The 17,686-nt window shown below is 43.3% G+C and overlaps 2 protein-coding genes across 7 annotated transcripts in view; one reads left to right on the forward strand and one right to left on the reverse strand.

Moving 5' to 3' along the window:
* Nucleotides 1-3,604, forward strand: part of Arg2 (arginase 2) — a 29,512-nt gene extending 25,908 nt beyond the window's left edge. Inside the window, exon 8 of one of the 2 annotated variants that reach the window (XM_051148269.1) lies at nt 1,580-1,759. In XM_051148269.1, the coding sequence (XP_051004226.1) occupies nt 1,580-1,659 (80 nt within the window). In that variant the 3' untranslated portion in view covers nt 1,660-1,759. Of the gene's footprint in view, nt 1-1,579; nt 1,760-3,141 lie in introns of those variants that run through there. The other variant, XM_051148262.1, reaches the window with a different exon arrangement.
* A 10-nt stretch (nt 3,605-3,614) lies between these two features.
* Vti1b (vesicle transport through interaction with t-SNAREs 1B) overlaps nt 3,615-17,686 on the reverse strand; it is a 46,410-nt gene continuing 32,338 nt past the window's right edge. For 3 of the 5 annotated variants that reach the window (XM_051148309.1, XM_051148300.1, XM_051148292.1), the window contains exons 3-7: nt 10,851-10,909; nt 9,405-9,596; nt 7,800-7,973; nt 5,673-5,734; nt 3,616-3,874 (exon numbers count right to left, since the gene is read on the reverse strand). In XM_051148309.1, the coding sequence (XP_051004266.1) occupies nt 3,778-3,874; nt 5,673-5,734; nt 7,800-7,973; nt 9,405-9,587 (516 nt within the window). In that variant the 5' untranslated portion in view covers nt 9,588-9,596; nt 10,851-10,909 and the 3' untranslated portion in view covers nt 3,616-3,777. Of the gene's footprint in view, nt 3,875-5,672; nt 5,735-7,799; nt 7,974-9,404; nt 9,597-10,850; nt 10,910-17,686 lie in introns of all 5 variants that reach the window. The other 2 variants (XM_051148280.1, XM_051148287.1) reach the window with 2 other exon arrangements.

Here is a 17,686-nt window from a genome sequence, read left to right on the forward strand (position 1 = left end):
AAAAAAAAAAAAAAAAGATTTGGATGTAGGAAAAAAAAAGGTGTCTCTTAAAAAAATTTTTTTAAACATGGTTAACCTCCAGTGACATTTCTCAGGTGCCATCCATCTTGTTCCTTGGATCTCTTTCTTGTATGGAACTCACCGGCTGGGCAGGCTGGCTAGCCAGTGAGCTCCAAGCTTAGCCTGCCCAATACTAGAGTCACAATCGCATGGCGTTATGCCTGGCTTTTTTATATGGGTTCTGAGGACTGAGGTGCTCATGCTTGGACAACAGCGCTCTACTGAGCTGTCTCCTCAGACTCCATCCTGAAGACAGTTTACATTAGTATCTTTTAAAATCTAAGATAAATAAGCCTTCTATTGGAGCTGTTGGTAACTTTAGTAGGGAGGATACTGTCAGAGGAATGAGTGGTAAGGCGTTAGGTAAGTTCTAGATAATCAAGAGTAACTACCACATCATATAACGTCAGTAATAATTTCATGAAACTGGGGGACAGAAGCAGACAAAACCCCAAGATCCCAAAGCCAAAGCCTATAAGGAATCCTTTTTTGTTTTTAGCCAGGGTCTCCCTTATGTAGACCAGGCTGGCCTTTAACTCAGAGATCTGCCCATCTGCACACCTCACAACTGACAAGGAACCCTTTAGAAAGTATTTATTGTGTGTGTACACACATGGAAGTCAGAGGACAACTTGTAGCAGTCAACTCTCTTCTGCCATGTCAGTCCTGAAACTAGAACTCAGGTTGTGAGGTTTAGTGGCAGAAGCCTTTATCCTCTACGCCATCTCTCTAGCCATATGAAACTCCTAACTACCTGGAAAAGAAATGGGGGGTTGGGTTCTAGAGTCTGCTAGAACCTTAGGAGAGAACTGCCCGTCAGATCTGCCTATAGGAAGACGGAATTATTCTTAGATCCACCATTATAAATATTGCCAATGGTCTTTCAGTTAACAGTGAACTTGGAAGTTCAACACTTCATGTTGCTTCATTCAGGAGGGGTTAATAACCTGAGCAAGCACCTGTGACAGCGATAGGTCTTGTGTTTCCCTTCTGTTTTGTGGACATGACACTGTCAACAAAGACAGCAATTTGCTTTGACTAACATGCAGGAAAGCAAGTCTGGAAACAATGGGCAATCCACATTTTTGATGGTGCAAACCTCTTGATTACTATTTTAGGATATGCTAGAAATGCTAGGTTCAACCACTGGGAATGAGACACAAGTCACTAAGCTACACACAAGGTCATGTGCAGGAAATGGTGACGATGCAATGTTAACATCCTTGGTTATTGTAATTTTGCACAATAAACTCATCGCTAAGAATGTAAGAAACCTTGGACAGTTTGTCATGTACCATAATGGACTATAAATAAACCATCAGCTATTAAAATATACAGCCACCCTAAATATTCTTAAATACTTGTTACTGAATTTTAATTTGTTCAGATCACTCTGTAAGAGGTAGATTAACCCCGAGGAACTGGTTAAGTTAAAACTCTCAAGGTAAGTAGGCCAGGTAAGGGGTGGGGGGGATAGAAGTGGAAGGCAGATATGGGTATGTTCTTTCCTTTTCCTCAGCCCCCTCCAGACAAAGGAACAATGCTGAGGACTTGGGCCCAAACTCAGACCCTCAGAGAAGGCAACTGAATCCAGACTGAACCACTCAACATATGGCTGGATCTTCCTTTGACCAGATGCTAAGGTGCTGGGCCACTCAGATTAAGACAAAAATGTGGAACTTGTTCTTAGAACTCAGTCATGAAGTTTTGACCAGCTGTCATTCAGAACACTGAGGCTGGCTGACTGGGAGTTTGAGGGTAGACTGTGATACATAGCAAGACTTTGTCTCAGAATTAAAAAAAAAAAATGAAGTTGATGGCAGTAGGTGTACTTCTGTGCATGTCGGATGGTACTTCAAGAGATACTGATGGTGAAACTAGGGAGATCAGTAGGTGTTTTGTTTTGTTGGTGGTGGTGTTTTTGGTTTTTCAAGACAGGGTTTCTCTGTGTAGCCCTGGATGTCCTGGAACTTACCCTGTAGACTCACAAGTCCACCTGCCTCTGCTTCCCGAGTGCAGCAGCAGCACAGCCTGCTGATGGGAGGAGGCGTGTGGTAAAGCAACTGCTGCACAAACATGAGGGGCTGGGTTTGGGTTCCCAGAGATGGCATAAGCCTCTAATCCCAGTGTTCCATGGCAAGATGGAGGCAGGAGCCTCCCCCGAAACTTGAGGGTCAGCTATCCTGCAACTAACAGGAGACCCTGCCTCAAGGTAGAAATGAAGGCAAACATCCAAGGTTGTCTGACCTCCACATGCACAATGGCAGATGTACACACACACACACCATAACACTAAAGAAATGAAGTACGGAGGGGTTGGAGGGCAGCTCAGTGGTAAAGTATGTGCTTAGCATGCATAAGACCCTGGTTCAATCTATAGCACAGGATGGGAGGGGAAAGGATCAGTAACGCCCCCAGACGAAGTGCTTAAAAGCCTAACAGCTATGCTTATTACAGTGGCTGAACAAGATATAATTTATAATTTCTTTGGAATTAAGAGTTACAGACACATGTAAGCCACCATGAGAGTGCTGGGAACTGAACCTGGGTCCTCTACCAAAGAAGCAATTGCTCTTAACTACTGAGCTATCTTGTCAGCCCCTCACAGTTTGTTTTTGTTTTTTTCTTCCAAGACAGGGTTTATCTGTGTAGCCCTGGCTGTCCTGGAACTTGTTCTCTATCTGTAGACCAGGCTGGCCTCGAACTCAGAGATTAACCTGCCTCTGCCTCTGCCTCCTGGGATGAAAGGCGTGCACCACCATCACCTGGCTGGCTTTGTTTTTAAAGTTAACTTTGCTTCCATTTGTTTCTGGGGAGCGTGAGCTCATGAGTCAGTAGACAGCTTGCTGGGTTGGCTCTCGTACCATCATGTGTGGTCCAGGGATCGATCTCAGGTTGTCAGGTCTGGCAGAGGAGTCTTCACCTACTGAGCCATCTTGCCAGCTGCAGAGGGCTTTCCATCAGGAGGTAATTCTATGATGGAAATGACTTGTCTTTACTAGCTGGGACAACCCGTACTGAAAGTAGCAGGCAGAGTATTGTCTATTGTCTAAGGTGTTCTCCTACCTTTTATTGTTTCAGGGTTGCTGTCAGCTCTGGATCTTGTTGAAGTCAATCCTCATTTGGCCGCTTCAGAGGAAGAGGCCAAGGCTACAGCCAGCCTAGCAGTGGATGTGATTGCTTCAAGTTTTGGTCAGACAAGAGAAGGAGGACACATTGACTATGACCACCTTCCTACTCCTAGTTCACCACATGAATCAGAAAGTGAAGAATGTGTGAGAATTTAGGAAATACTGTACGCACACCTTTCACAGTGGCATTCCTAAGGTGCAAGGCATTTAAGGGGTCAGATATTAAATGGCTGTCTATATCAACACTGCCTTAATGAGAACACCTGTGCACTCTCACAATTGTAAGATTTCCCTCCTCTATTTTGATGCCCAACACTACTACTGTAAATGTATTTGGTTTTGCTTGATGTTTACAAGATATTAATGTTATACATGTAAATTTGAAGGGGTCATAAACAACATTTATTACCTTAGTACTGGTCTTGTTGCTGTCCCTTCACATTTACATGGTTTTCCATCGCCTTCCCTCCCATAGTCTGTCTTCACAATGCATTGTTGTACTGTTAGCCCACAGCAGCAACACACATCACTAACACTGTACATTCAGAGTCAAAATTCTGGTCCACAGCCCCTTTCCTGGAGAAGTTCAATGGTGTCGAAAGAATTTGTAGTACACCAGACCGACCAGGATGGCTAGCTCCAGCAAGATGATGATGGAGAGCAGCAGCTTGTTGGTTGTCACTCTACAAAGACAGAGAGAGCAGACATGAGTCTGGGCAACTTTCTTTCTTTCTTTCTTCGTTTTTCTAGACAGGGTTTCTCTGTGTAGCCCTGGCTGTCCTGGACTCTATTTGTTGACCAGGCTGGCCTCACACTTACAGATCCGTCTGCCTCTGCCTCCCAAGTGCTGGGATTAAAGGCGTGCGCCACCAAACCTGGCTTTCTAGCTGTTTCTAATGCTAGATACAGTGAGGCAGATGGAGTTGGTGTTTGCTCACCCAGCCACTTAGAAGCAAGCACTAAGTCCTTTGGCCAGTAACAATTCATGGTGCTCTTCAGCTGTAGCTGAGAAACAACACCGACTATATCACAGACATGTCGAAACGGGAATATAAACACTAAAACATAAATGGCTTTTTTGGAGAGGGGTGAGGGAGGGTGCTTAAGACAGGGTTTCTCTGTGTAGCCCTAGCTGTCCTGGAACTCACTATGTAGACCAGGCTGGCCTTGAACTCAAAGATCCACCTGCCTCTGGAGTGCTGGGATTATAGGTGCCACCACCAACTGGTTAAAAATGGCTTCTTGATTCTTGGGCATGGTAGTACATACCTATAATCCCAGCATTCTGGGAGGCAGAGGCAGGCAGATCTGAGTTCGAGGTCAGCCTGGTCTACAAAGTGAGTCCACAGCAGCCAAGGCTACACAGAGAAACCCTGTCTCAAAACAAAACAAAACAAAAAATCTTCCACTTGTATTTCTGCTGCTTTAAATATGGTCCTATTAGCTATGCATACACTTTGAGTATACATTGGAAGCAGGCACACTCTTTGGTGTCAAAGTTAACTAAGCATCTGCATGGGTCCTGCTTTTAGGGCAAGCAACTAGTAGCCTTGAGTATTGCCTTTCAGGGTCTTAAAATCTTCTCTTATTCTTCCTCATTTCTCCTGCTGCTCTGCTACCCTAATAGTCACTCTCCAAAAAATTTACTTCAGACATCATCTGGTTTCTCCTTATTTCACAAGGAGGTTACCAGTGTCTGGGAAAATTATATTCCAGCTGCGAGTTGTATAAATAGATTACTATAGTTTTCGTTGACTCACATGTACCCGAGGACATGCCACACTGCTATGCACCAAGTTTAGCCCCAGTGTCAATACCTACTAGCTACACATATGCTTTGAGGACATGGTGGAAGCAGGGTTTGGGGTATACTCTCTGGTGTCAAAGTTAACTAAGCTCATGCATGGGCCCTGTTTTTAGGACAAGTAACTGGTGGCCCTGTTTGGCCTCCCTTTCGTCTTGTTTCTTAAATTAGTGCATGCAGGCGTGGGCATCCTGCCTCAGTTCACTTGTGGCAGTCAGAGGATGCCTTTGGAAACGGTTCTCTCCATCGGCTCAGGCTGTCAGGCTTGGGCCGCAACTCCCTTTCCCTGCTGCTAGCTTGTTTTCATAGTTCTTGCTAACAAGACAGAACTCCCAAAAAGGGCCTGCCACGAAAGGCAAGAACTAAGCAATATTGGTGTTCACAAACATGTTCTGGGGACTATAAAAGCTTGATTAGTTTCTTAGGTCTCCTCTAAGAAATGGAAACTGGGGTTAGTTGTTCAGCAGACAGGTTTTCCACTGCTTTATGTTGGAAAACTATGTGACTTTAACAAAGGAGCTTATCCTAAGATATTTAACTCACAAAACTCTAGTTGTCTTCAGAGGGTAAGTGGAGTGTACTTGTGTAGCACTAAAGGGAATTTACTAGGACATTTGTTAAATTTTCTTAATTGAAATACATTAAATGTCAAGAAATTGTGGTTATTTGAAACTTACTTTCTGGACATTGAGCGGAGAATCTTTCGGCTTTTGCTCAAGTTTTCATTTGTGTTTACCAGCTGCAAGAAAAAATAACAATCATTTCCTTTCAAAAAAAAAAATTCTATAGCTGGGCAAGGTGGTGCACACCTTTAATACCAGCACTGGGAGGCAGGCGGATCAATGTGAGTTTGAGGCCAGCCTGGTCTACAAAGTGAGTCCAGGCTAGTATGTACATGCCCACAGAAGTCAGAAGAGGGCATTCAATCCCTAGGAACTGGATACCCAATCGTGAGCTGCCATGTGGGTACTGAGAACTGGACCTGGGTCCTCTGTAGGAACAGTAAGTGCTGTTCTGCAGTCCTCAGCACTTTCGTAGGTAATGCTTTTGGGATCTTGGTTATTATTTTTCTTTACTTGCTTGTGTAGTTACACTGAATGGAGAAAGGACTTAGCCCCAGTGCACCTTTCTCATTTGGTAACCTGTTACTAATGCAGTTAGCAGGACATTCCAGCGATGCTCCTGTCTGCCGCCACCACTGCCCTATGGTCCCTCAGGCCAATCTTTGATGTTTAAGTTCAAGTATATTCAAGACCGAAAACTTACACAATCTGCTAACAATTTGCCTTCTCCATAGCTGCCATGAAATTAGCACTTTATTATGAATTTGCACAAGATAGGAAAACAGAGGAGAAGGGAATCCATTTAATAAGGTGTATAAGAGAAATTTCTTCAAATCCGCACAATAAGCTAGTACTTTCCTAACCAAATCCTGGTTACAATATTAATACTTGCCTCAGGACAAATATTAAGAATATAACATTCTATAGGCAAACTAGTTTTTATTCTTTAAATCTGATGTAACCTAACCCATTTATATATATAAAAAAATAATAATAATAGGGTCTTTTTTTGCTTGTTTTCTGTGGAGTTCTTTTGTGTGTGTATGTGTTTTTTCTCCTCGAGACAGGGTTTCCCAGGCTTGCCTTGAATTTACAGAGGTCCACCTGCTTCTGCCTCCAAGTACTGGGATTAAAGGCGTGCACCACCACACCTGACTAAATAATAGGTTCTTATGTGTAGAAAGTGTTTTCAGAAGAATAGAAAAATAGGACTGGAGAGGTGGCACAATGGTTAAGAGCATTTGCTACTTGTACAGAGGACCCGGGTTTAAGTGCCAGGACCAGTATGGCAGGCAGCTCAAAACCATCTAATTCCAGTTCCAGGGAATCTGATGCCCTCTTCTGGCTTCGTCAGGCAGCAGGCCCATGCGATGCATACACACACACACACACACACACACACACACACACACACACACACACACACACATGAATTGAAGGCAACACATAAAATTTTTTTAAGAATAGAAAAATATCTGGGAGGAGAAGGAGGGAGGGGGCTACGATCAGGATGTAAAGGGAACAAATAAATAGAAAAATATGCAACTAGATCTAAAATTAAAATCTCACATTGGTGACACCGAATCTTTACTTGTGTTTTCACATTGTCTTGGAATGAATAAAGCAAACTATGGAGTGGCATAAATCAGACTCTTGGAAACAAATCCATAAGATTTCTAAATCTTATAGATAAAATTACTTCTTTGTGGCCTATAACTTTAATCCCAGGAGGCAAAAGCAGGAGGATCACTGACTTCCAGGCCAGTAGTCAGGCCTAAACAGTGAGACTTAGTCACAAACATATACACAAACCTGTGTATGTATCTATGTATTTGTGTGTTGTATGTGCATCTGTGTGGGTATGGAGGGCGCCTGCCTTGATTGCTCTCTACCTTACTAAGAAAGGGTCTCCCAGTGAACCTGGACACACTGGCTGGCCAACAAACACCAAGGGTACAACTCTGGGTTACAGACGCATGAGCATCTATATTGACGTTTATTGACTAGCTTGTCTCCTTAGCCCTGTAAAATTAATCATAAGGGGAAATCTCTTAGACAAGCAATTTAAAAATTGAGAAACGTGTGTGTGAGACACACACACATGCAGAGAGAGAGAGGAGACAGACAAAGACAGAGAGAGAGAGACAGAGAGAAAGAAAAGAACAACTGCTGTCGTGTCTGGCCTTAGTGTGGAGCCCGGGTATGAAGGAGCCACCTACTTTCCACACTGCGCAGACTTACTCTACTCTTGGTTCGTTCCAACTGGTCTCGTTGCTCCCCCAGCTCCTCTATGATCTCTGAACCAATCTGGTCAGTTTCTGTGGCAATCCGATGAGAGCGCTCGATGCTTTGGGTGGCCCGGTTCAGGCTTTCAGTGCCTTGTAGAAGCAATGCTCTTTGAGACTGTAGCCGATTCTGACAGAAGCAGGGGAGAGATGTGTTAGGCTTCTTCCATTATAATTTACTGTCAATACATTATTCTTGTGTAAGAGGGATATACTGAGCAACCATTTCATCACAGTTTTCCCTTTATATCTGCAGGGCATTGGTTCTAGGATACTCCTGATGAAGTCCTATGTATAAAATAGTGTATTATCTATGTAAAACATATACATCCTCTTAATACATTAAGTTATCTTGGGATTACTTATACCTGATAAAAGGTAAATGCTATGTAAATAGTTATTTTAATAAAATATACAGTTTTAAATGATTAGGCTAAAGAAAGAGCAAGAAAAGATAATCACATGGCATAAATCAACCTCAGACAGGCATGGTAATCCTACTGAGGCATATGTGTTATCTGCAATCTCTTATGGACTTGGGTGAGGTGGGAATGCCTTATGGCCCCAGCTACTCAGGAGGCTCAACTGGGCATCTGGGGCCAGTCTGGGCAACACAGTGAGAATCTCCTTTCAAATTGACTTACATGTTTTGAAATTAATAAATTTTATTTGAACTTGTCAAACCTCCTTTTTGAGGGGGAAGGTAGCAAACGACCAGAGAAATTTTTACAATTTTTGTTTTAACAAAATCTATTTGCCTTTGTTCAGCCTTCGTTCACAGGTGTACTCACATGTATCCATTTCAAAGTTGCTTTTTTTTTTTTTTTCAAAAAATTGTGCATAAGCCAGGCATAGTGGCACATGCCTTTAATCCCAGCACTTGGGAGGCAGAGCAGGTAGATCGCTGTGAGTTTGAGGCCAGCCTGGTCTACAAAGGGAGTCCAGGACAGCCAAGGCTACACAGAGAAACCCTGTCTCAGGAAAAAAAAAAAAAGAAAAAGAAAAAGAAAAAAGAAAAAGAAAAAAAAAAAAAGAAAAAGAAAAAGAAAAAAGAAAGAAAGAAACGAGAATTGTGCATAAAAAGCCAGAACTAAATGTAGGGCCTGTTGCTAAAGAAGATACCTCAACTCCAGATCAGCTACTAAGTAAGGCTGTGCACACCTTGGGGACTTGGGCAAGCATTTGCAGGTCAGGTTGTATGCTGGAGCAAAGCTGAAAAGCTCCCTTATCTTGCTTGGATTGGTGGTCTCTGAGCAAAATGCCTGGCACTGTTCTTCAGTCACCACTTTGCCATACAGGGTATCCAGCACCCCATCAATGTCTGTGAGTGTGTTTGTAAGTATGTCTGTGTGTATGTGTGTGCGCATGCGTGTACAAGGAAATCTAGGCATATAGTTTAGACAGACTGGAGTTAAAAAGAGCAGCTACCAGAGGGAAGAACGGCAGCTAGATGTAAGAAAGAAGACAAGTGTAGGAAAACAAACTCCTGAGGCTCCAATATGCACTGATAACACAGACCGTCTGTACCACGGGCCCTTACAGGAAAGTAGCTAACACTTACCAAATGCTCATTCTCTAGGGCATATGCGCCATACTTCATGTCTCCTCGGCCTCCGGGTGTGGCTGTCAAAGGTGTACTTCTCACCTCACGGTGGAGTTTAGCAAGGTCCTTTCGGTAGTTTCTCAGCTTAGACATCATGGGGTTACGGAAAGTCAGGGGTGCATAGCGTAGTTCTTCCTCCATCTCTGCCAACTAGGAAGGCAGAAAGGGGTAAGGCGACAGCCTGGTTTTTCCCTAACCTGGACATAGACTATCCAAAATAACAGCTGTACTTTTGTGGCAGGGGCCACAAATGCAAGGTTCACTTCAAGTGCTTGAAATAGTTTCTAGCAGACATTCACTCAAGAAAGTATGTGATAGGGCTGGAGAGATAGTAAGGTGCTTGCCTTGCAAATATGAGGACCTAAATTAAATGCCCGAAACCCATGTAAATAAAACTTGGGATGGAAGGGATGGGATAACAATTGAGATGTAATATGAATGAATTAATAAATAAATTAATAAAAGAATGGGATAGTACTTATAATCCCAATACTAGTTGGCCAGTATAGTCTACTTGGCAAGTTCCAGGCCAGTGAGAGAACCTGTTTAAAGAAAGAGAAAAGCTGGGAGCTGGAGAGATGGCTCAGCGGTTAAGAGCACTGTCTGCTCTTCCAGAGGTCCTGAGTTCGATGCCCAGCAACCACATGGATCTGATGCTATCTTCTAGCATGGAGGTGTACATGCAAGAAAAGCTGGACGTGGTTGCTCACACCTGTAATCTCAGCACTCAGGAGGTAGAGGCAGGTGGATTGTTGTGAGTTCCAGGCCAGCCTGGTATACAAAGCAAATCCAGGACAAGAGAGTCTACAGAGAGAAACCCTGTCTCAAAAAAATCAAAACCAAAACCAAAAAAAGAGAGAGAGAGAGAAAAGGCAAGGTGGATGGGACCTGAAGAATGAGATCACATGATCACATGCCTCTGCTCCCACATGTACATATGTACTTCCACAACAAACCTAAGTGTTTGATGAATGACCTAGTGGCAGTGGCCCACCTCCCACTAGACAGGAGGCCGCCATAGGGTAACATGGAATAGGAGCACACAGCCAAGAACACCTTACTCTGAGGACCGGCCTGATAGAGCAGAAGCAGCCCTAACGGGACATGTGTAAGTGTTATAGGGATGGTGGCTGAGAAGGAGAAAAGATAGCTCACGGGGCTGACATATGCCCCACTGTAGTGCTTTAAGGCTTATTATAAATCTAAAAGGTCTCTGTGTCTTTTATTTGGAAAATAGCTGGTTTAGGAAAAACTGCTGCCATAATAATTTCCTGCTTTAAGTAATATATGCAGAATATTAAATTCCAGCATCAGGCAGGAAAAAGTTACCTGTTATGATGTCATGCTATTTCTAGAAAAGACCAAAATCAAGTACAAAAAACAAGGATCTACTCCCTGTCTCACCGTTTCATTGGCTTCCTGTTGCTTTTCATCAAAATCTCTGACCAGCTTCTTCTTCTCTTCTAGAAAAGACAGGTACATTTCAAACATTTCTTACTGCTTCTGTACTATGTAGAGGCACTCTGCTTAGAATAACCTTCCCATTTTTTCCTGAGTAGGGCTAGTAACACTTAACCACCCATAGAGGCTCAGACACACTTGGAGACCTGCTCTCACGGTGCCTGAAGAATGCCTACTGCGTTGGCATTTAGTACCCAGGGAAATACTCCTGCAGACAACAAAGTCTATCCTAACATTTATTTGGTTCTAAAGTCAACAGCATCCCTACTACAGGCTTAAACTAATAATCATTCTTAAGCTTTTCTCCTCCCCAACCTCACAGAGGGGCAGGCACTCTCATCAATATGAATGTCTATCAACACCGCTTTCCAGAGTGAGTCCATAACCACCACTGTTCTGCAAAACAAACTCAAAATTCACCTGCTCTGCTCAATGGTGTGGTATCTCTCTCTCCCCTATGGAGGCATGGATAATGACTTGCCCATGAGACTGCCATTTCCCTGTCAGCCCTTCCCATCTTATCTTAATTGCTGCACTAATTTGTTTAAGTGGGCTCTCCCTATGTTGGCCAGGTTGCCTTCAAATCTGTACTCTTCCTGGCTTAGTCCCTATATGCTAGAATTATGTGAGTACAATTATAAATGAGTACAATCACTACTGGCTGGTTTTGTCTTTAATAGGAATTGCTGCTGTTCCTTTTTAGCAGTGAGAGAACAAGCTTCAGTTTCAAAGTAATAATGTCTAAATGGATATTATTTCACCTTTACTATGTTTCTTCTGATCATTTATAATACGAAGATTTTCCACTCAAAATATAACTTCCTTTAAAGCTACTGAATTAGACACATATATTTTACAAGAATACACTGATAAGGGGAGAATGTTTAATAGTAAAAATGGCACCTAACATAGTAAAAATCACTAAGGAACTTGAATGCTGTCACCTGGTAAACCTTTGTAGAGGGGAGAGCCCTGGTTAGTCAGGGGGATTAGGCTTAGGCACCAATGTTGGACCTGCCTTAACATGAAAGCATGGGTAATTTTCATCTCTTTAGCTATAAAACAAGGAAGCAGATCATTCCTTTATACCTAACAAGCACCAATCAGCTTCATTTGTGAAAAATTTAAATTAAAAAAAAAAAATGTAGCCAGGTGATGGTGGCACACACCTTTAATCCCAGCACTTGGGAGGCAGAGGCTGGTGGATCACTGTGAGTTCGAGGCCGGGCTGGTCTACAAAGCAAATCCAGGACAGCAAAGGCTACAGGGAAACCCTGTCTTGAAAAACAAAACAACAAAAGAAAACAAAAAGAATGAGCCAGGTAGTAGTGTGCATGCCTTTAATCTTAGCACTTGGGAGGCAGAAGCAGGTGGATCTCTGAGTTCAAGGACAGCCGGGACTACAGAGTGAGTTTCAGGACAGCCAAGGATATACAGAGAAACCCTGTCTTCAAAAAATGTATGTATTCACTGGGCATGGTGGCTCTTGCCTTTAATCCCATGCAGAGATGGGCAGATCTCTGAGTTTGAGACCAGCTCGGACAACTAGAGCTACATAGTAAGACCTTGTGTCCAAAACCAACCAACCAACCAAACCAACAAAAAAGAAACACCACTCACCTGATTATCTACAATGTGGAAATCTACACATAATTTACTTATTACAAAGTTACCATTGCTTGCAATAGTTTCTTTTTCTTTTCTTTCTTTCTTTTTTTTAATTGGAGACAGGGTCTCAGGTAGTTCAAAACTCACCACTTACTTTGTAGCCAAGGATGACCCGGAACTTTTGATCCTCTTGCCGCCACCTCCCATCTCACCATTTACTATGGCCACCTAGTTGTTTGATACTCCCTTAACATACACAAGGCACTCCCACTGAACTAGTCTTCACACTGCTTACAAAACAACAAAAATCCTCAAACAAAACCCAATGATCCATTAATTAAAAAAAAAAAGGAAAAGTTTATCCCTGACAAATGGCGCACACATCTTTCACATCTTTACCACCAGCGATGTAATTGCGATCTGAAGGGCTGTGCTTTTAGCCACCAATAGTTGAAAAATAACACGTGCAGTCAAGAATGGCTACTTCTGCCAGTTGGGCGTGGCACACGCCTTTAATCTCAGCACTCAGGAGGCAGAGGCAGGTGAATCTCTGTAAGTCCAAGAATGGCCTGGTTTAGGCTAGCCAAGGCTGCACAGAGAAACTTGTCTTGAAAAACAAACAAACAAACAATGGCTACTTCTACAGAGCAACACTGCTCTGTGGTGAAGATGTGCCACAAGAGCTGGGTTACTACTTCTCTGACAGAGAGTATTTCCAAACTCAAGTGCACCCTCTTCCCGATCCAGGCTGGGCAGCACGCCCCAGTACCACGCACACACTTGCATCCCTTTTCCTAGCGTGGGTTTTCTACAACAGTGCTATTCCTTATCTTCCGTGCTTAACTGATCTGAAAGTCTACACTCTTCAAGAGGCAAGTTCTAGAATGATTCAAGAAAAGTATGTCAATGAAAGAAGCATTGGGGTGGGGTGGTGGCAGTTTGATGAAGGGAAATACTTTCACCAACTTTGCTGTGCCAGTGTTATTTTCATTCACTCTGGAGCTGTAGTTCTGCCTGGCTTTATAAAATCCACGTGTCTCACTATGAGTGCCCTACAGCTTATATACTATACATGTGGGAAATACACTACCTTTTAAAATGGAACTTCACCTTTGAGCTCCTTTATGGAATCCTAGATTTTAAAAAAAGGGAAAGCCTAAGAAACCATTCCTTCTGGTGAGGAAGCTAGAAAGAGCTCTTTCCAGTCTCAGCTTCAACATGACCAAAAGAAGAAACAACGGTCACACCAAAAATGGCTGCAGTGATGTGAGGTGCTCACTGTATGAACTGCTGCAGCGATGTGAGGCGCTCACTGTATGAACTGCTGCAGTGATGTGAGATGCTCACTGTATGAACTGCTGCAGTGATGTGAGGCGCTCACTGTATGAACTGCTGCAGTGATGTGAGGCGCTCACTGTATGAACTGCTGCAGTGATGTGAGGCGCTCACTGTATGAACTGCTGCAGCGATGTGAGATGCTCACTGTATGAACTGCTGCAGCGATGTGAGATGCTCACTGTATGAACTGCTGCAGTGATGTGAGGCGCTCACTGTATGAACTGCTGCAGCGATGTGAGATGCTCACTGTATGAACTGCTGCAGTGATGTGAGGCGCTCACTGTATGAACTGCTGCAGTGATGTGAGGTGCTCACTGTATGAACTGCTGCAGCGATGTGAGGCGCTCACTGTATGAACTGCTGCAGTGATGTGAGATGCTCACTGTATGAACTGCTGCAGTGATGTGAGGCGCTCACTGTATGAACTGCTGCAGTGATGTGAGGCGCTCACTGTATGAACTGCTGCAGCGATGTGAGGCGCTCACTGTATGAACTGCTGCAGCGATGTGAGGTGCTCACTGTATGAACTGCTGCAGCGATGTGAGGCGCTCACTGTATGAACTGCTGCAGTGATGTGAGGCGCTCACTGTATGAACTGCTGCAGCGATGTGAGGCGCTCACTGTATGAACTGCACCTGGTGCGTGCCCAAGAATAAGGCCACTAAGAAGTCCCAAACACTGTAAAGGCTGCTGCCATCAGGGGCATTTTCAAAGTGAGTGTCTTTGATGCTTCTGTGTTTCCCAAGCTCTAGGTCAAGCTGCATTACTTGGGAGCGGTGCCCTTCCCAGCAAGGTAATAGGAATCGATCTCATGAAGCTGGAAGGACCTAACGCTCCCACCATGATTTAAACCAGCTGGTACTGTCCCTGGCCCTCCACCAAAGCCATTAGGGACAGAAAAACAACTGGGAAAATAGATGCTAAAAAAGCAAATATTCAGAAAAGCAAATATTGTCTCTACTCAACTGAGGGGTCACTCGCTGCTTTTTTATGCTTTAGTCTCACACACCAATCAACATTAGAGCCGGGATGGATCTCAGAGATTATCAACTTCATTTTACAGCTGTACAAACTAGAACCTGGACAACAAAGTGCATTCCCTAATGCCACAGTAACACGCATATGGCGACCTTAGCTTTAAGAATTGAGTGTCAAAAAAAAAAAAAAAAAGAATTGAGTGTCTTGACTCTGCTGTACATAGCTGGGTACAACTGAAGGGTGTTTGGGTACTCAGAGTATACGTCCTTTAGCAACCAGTAAAACATGTTAAAATAAGAAAAAATCTTTCACCTCCTTTTAGGGAACTAGAATCAGTGCTAAAATCAACCACACACAAAGCAGAATTGCACAGTGAATAGGATAGACCCAAACCAAGAGCAAGCCACTTTGGAAGTGCATGCCTCATCTGTCAGCTGTGAGGGGCAAGGGACCAACTGTTCCACTTGACAAATGGATTAGCACCATAGTCTGCAATAAAATGGAAACAGTGGGCTTTGAGAAACACTGAGAAAGAGCTCAAATTAGTGTACCGTTAAGGCTGGTGGTACCTTCTCCGTATGGAATATTGGCTCATTAGATGGTGAGAAAACCTCAGTTTCACCAAGAGTTTTAAAAATCAAGGCTCGGGGCTGGAGAGATGGCTCAGTGGTTAAGAATGCCGCCTGCTCTTCCAGAGGTCCTGAGTTCAATTCCCAGCAACCACATGGTGGCTCACAACCATCTATAATGTAATCTGATACCCTCCTCTGCAGATAAAGCACTCATATGCAATAAATAAAAATAAATAAATCTTAAAAAAGAACAAGTTAAAAATAAATAAATAAAATACAAGGCTCATTTGCTTTTAGGGCCCCAGTGTGGCATTTCTATGACCTCCAGCCTCTATCTGTAGACTCACGGTATACTTAATGTCATCTGACATAAGACAACAGAAACATCAGCTCTCTGAACCTGTTTCCTTTAAGTGCATTGCACTTCAGTGCAGTCCTGACTCCAAAGGGCCCCTAGTAAGGGCCGGCCATAGTAAACCTTCAAATACTAGGAACTACCACTGTTTCTCAAAGAAAATCCACAGACCTGGAGCCAAACAACATTCACTAAGTATAAAGAGTTGAAGTAACTGGAATTCTGTAACCTCTGAGTGACTTGTGCGTACCAGCCTGTCCTGGATGGCACTTCATAATGTTCTCTTCCTAGCTCTAAAACCGTGGAGTCTCAGGGCTGGAGAGACGACTTGAGGGGTAAGGGTGTTTGCTGCAGCCTGGTAGCCTGTTTACTTCCTAGGACCCCTGCAGTGGAGGAGGGTAACAGAGGTGGCCTCTCTGCACACAGACACACAACACAAAGCTGAACTCTTGAATACCAATACTGGAATTCAAGCAAATTAAAATGGAAAACTGTCAATAATTCATGTCTACCAGTACCATAAAACCAAAACTTGAAATAATGACCATAAGCACTTAACATATTAATCAGATGACAAATTCTACCACTCTGAGGCTTTAGAGAACCTCTTCAAACAATGCACAGCCAAGACTAGAAATGACGGCTGTAGGTGATGAACGCTATAAATAGGCTAATGATTCTCAAACATGGTAAGACTGTCACTGTCACAAAAACTTCCTACACTAGGACACACAGTGACAGCTATCCTTCAAGGGCCAAGAAAGAACACAGACGATACTCTGGGGAAATAAGTACATCTTTTGCTTTGGTCATTTTAATAGGTATATGCATCAATTTGAAGAGTAATGAAAATGTGAAAAAAAATTAGAGATAAATTATTCTAGTTCAATACTCAGCTTTTTTTCCTCTAAGAACTAGTACCTTTAACAACCAAACACTGAGTTTTACAATAACTTAACAAATATATGCGTAGGTTTGTTTACTTTTTGAGACAGGGTCTCACTGTGTACCCTAGGCTGGCCTTGAACTCACAAAGAATCCCTGCCTCTGCCTCCTAAGTGCTGGGAAAAGGGCGTGCTCCACCTCCCCAACACATTTAGCAAATATTAATCAGATGCCTAGGATGTGCTAGATACTGTTCCTGGGAACTTAGGACACAAACTAAACAAAACAAAATACGATTCCATTTCCAGCTCATTGGCTCTCCAATGTAACCCAGCACGAGAAACCTTCCTGAGCGCAGGTAAGACAGACTGCCTGTCACAGCGGGTTTCTGATTCTGTTCATCTGGGTGGGGTCTGAGAATGGCAGCTAGCAAGTTCCCAGGTGCTGTCGATGGTGCTGGTGCAGAGACCACACTTCCAATTAACTGTTCATAAATATGCAAAGTGCGAGTACATTAGAAAATATTAGATATGCTATTAGAAAATAAGTGTTCTGAGGCCAGAAAGTGGTGACACCTGCCTTTAGTCCCAGAACTTGGGAGGCAGAGGCAGGAGGATCTCTGTGTTGGAGGTCAGCCTGGTCTACAGATTGAGTTCCAAAGCAGCCAGGGCTACACAGAAAAATCCTGTCTTGAAAAACCAAAAACAAAGAAAAGCAATCCCAAGAATAACTGTATGAAAGAGAGCTAATATTTTTAATTTAAATAAAACAGCAACTTCCCATATATTAATAAGAGGTAGCTGGTAGCGCTTACTATTCCCAGACTTTTTTCTTTCTTTTTCTTTTTCTTTTTTTTTTTGTTTTGTTTTTCTGAGACAGGGTTTCTCTGTGATACCCTTGGCTGTCCTGGACTCGCTTTGTAGACCAGGCTGGCCTCGAACTCACAGCGATCCGCCTGCTTCTGCTTCCAGAGTGCTGGGATTACAGGCATGTGCCACCACACCTGGCCCGACAGTATTTTTAAGGGCAAACTCTTGGGTTTT

The sequence above is a fragment of the Acomys russatus genome, chromosome 1 (genome assembly GCF_903995435.1).
Source record: "Acomys russatus chromosome 1, mAcoRus1.1, whole genome shotgun sequence".
Taxonomy (NCBI): Eukaryota; Metazoa; Chordata; class Mammalia; order Rodentia; family Muridae; genus Acomys; species Acomys russatus.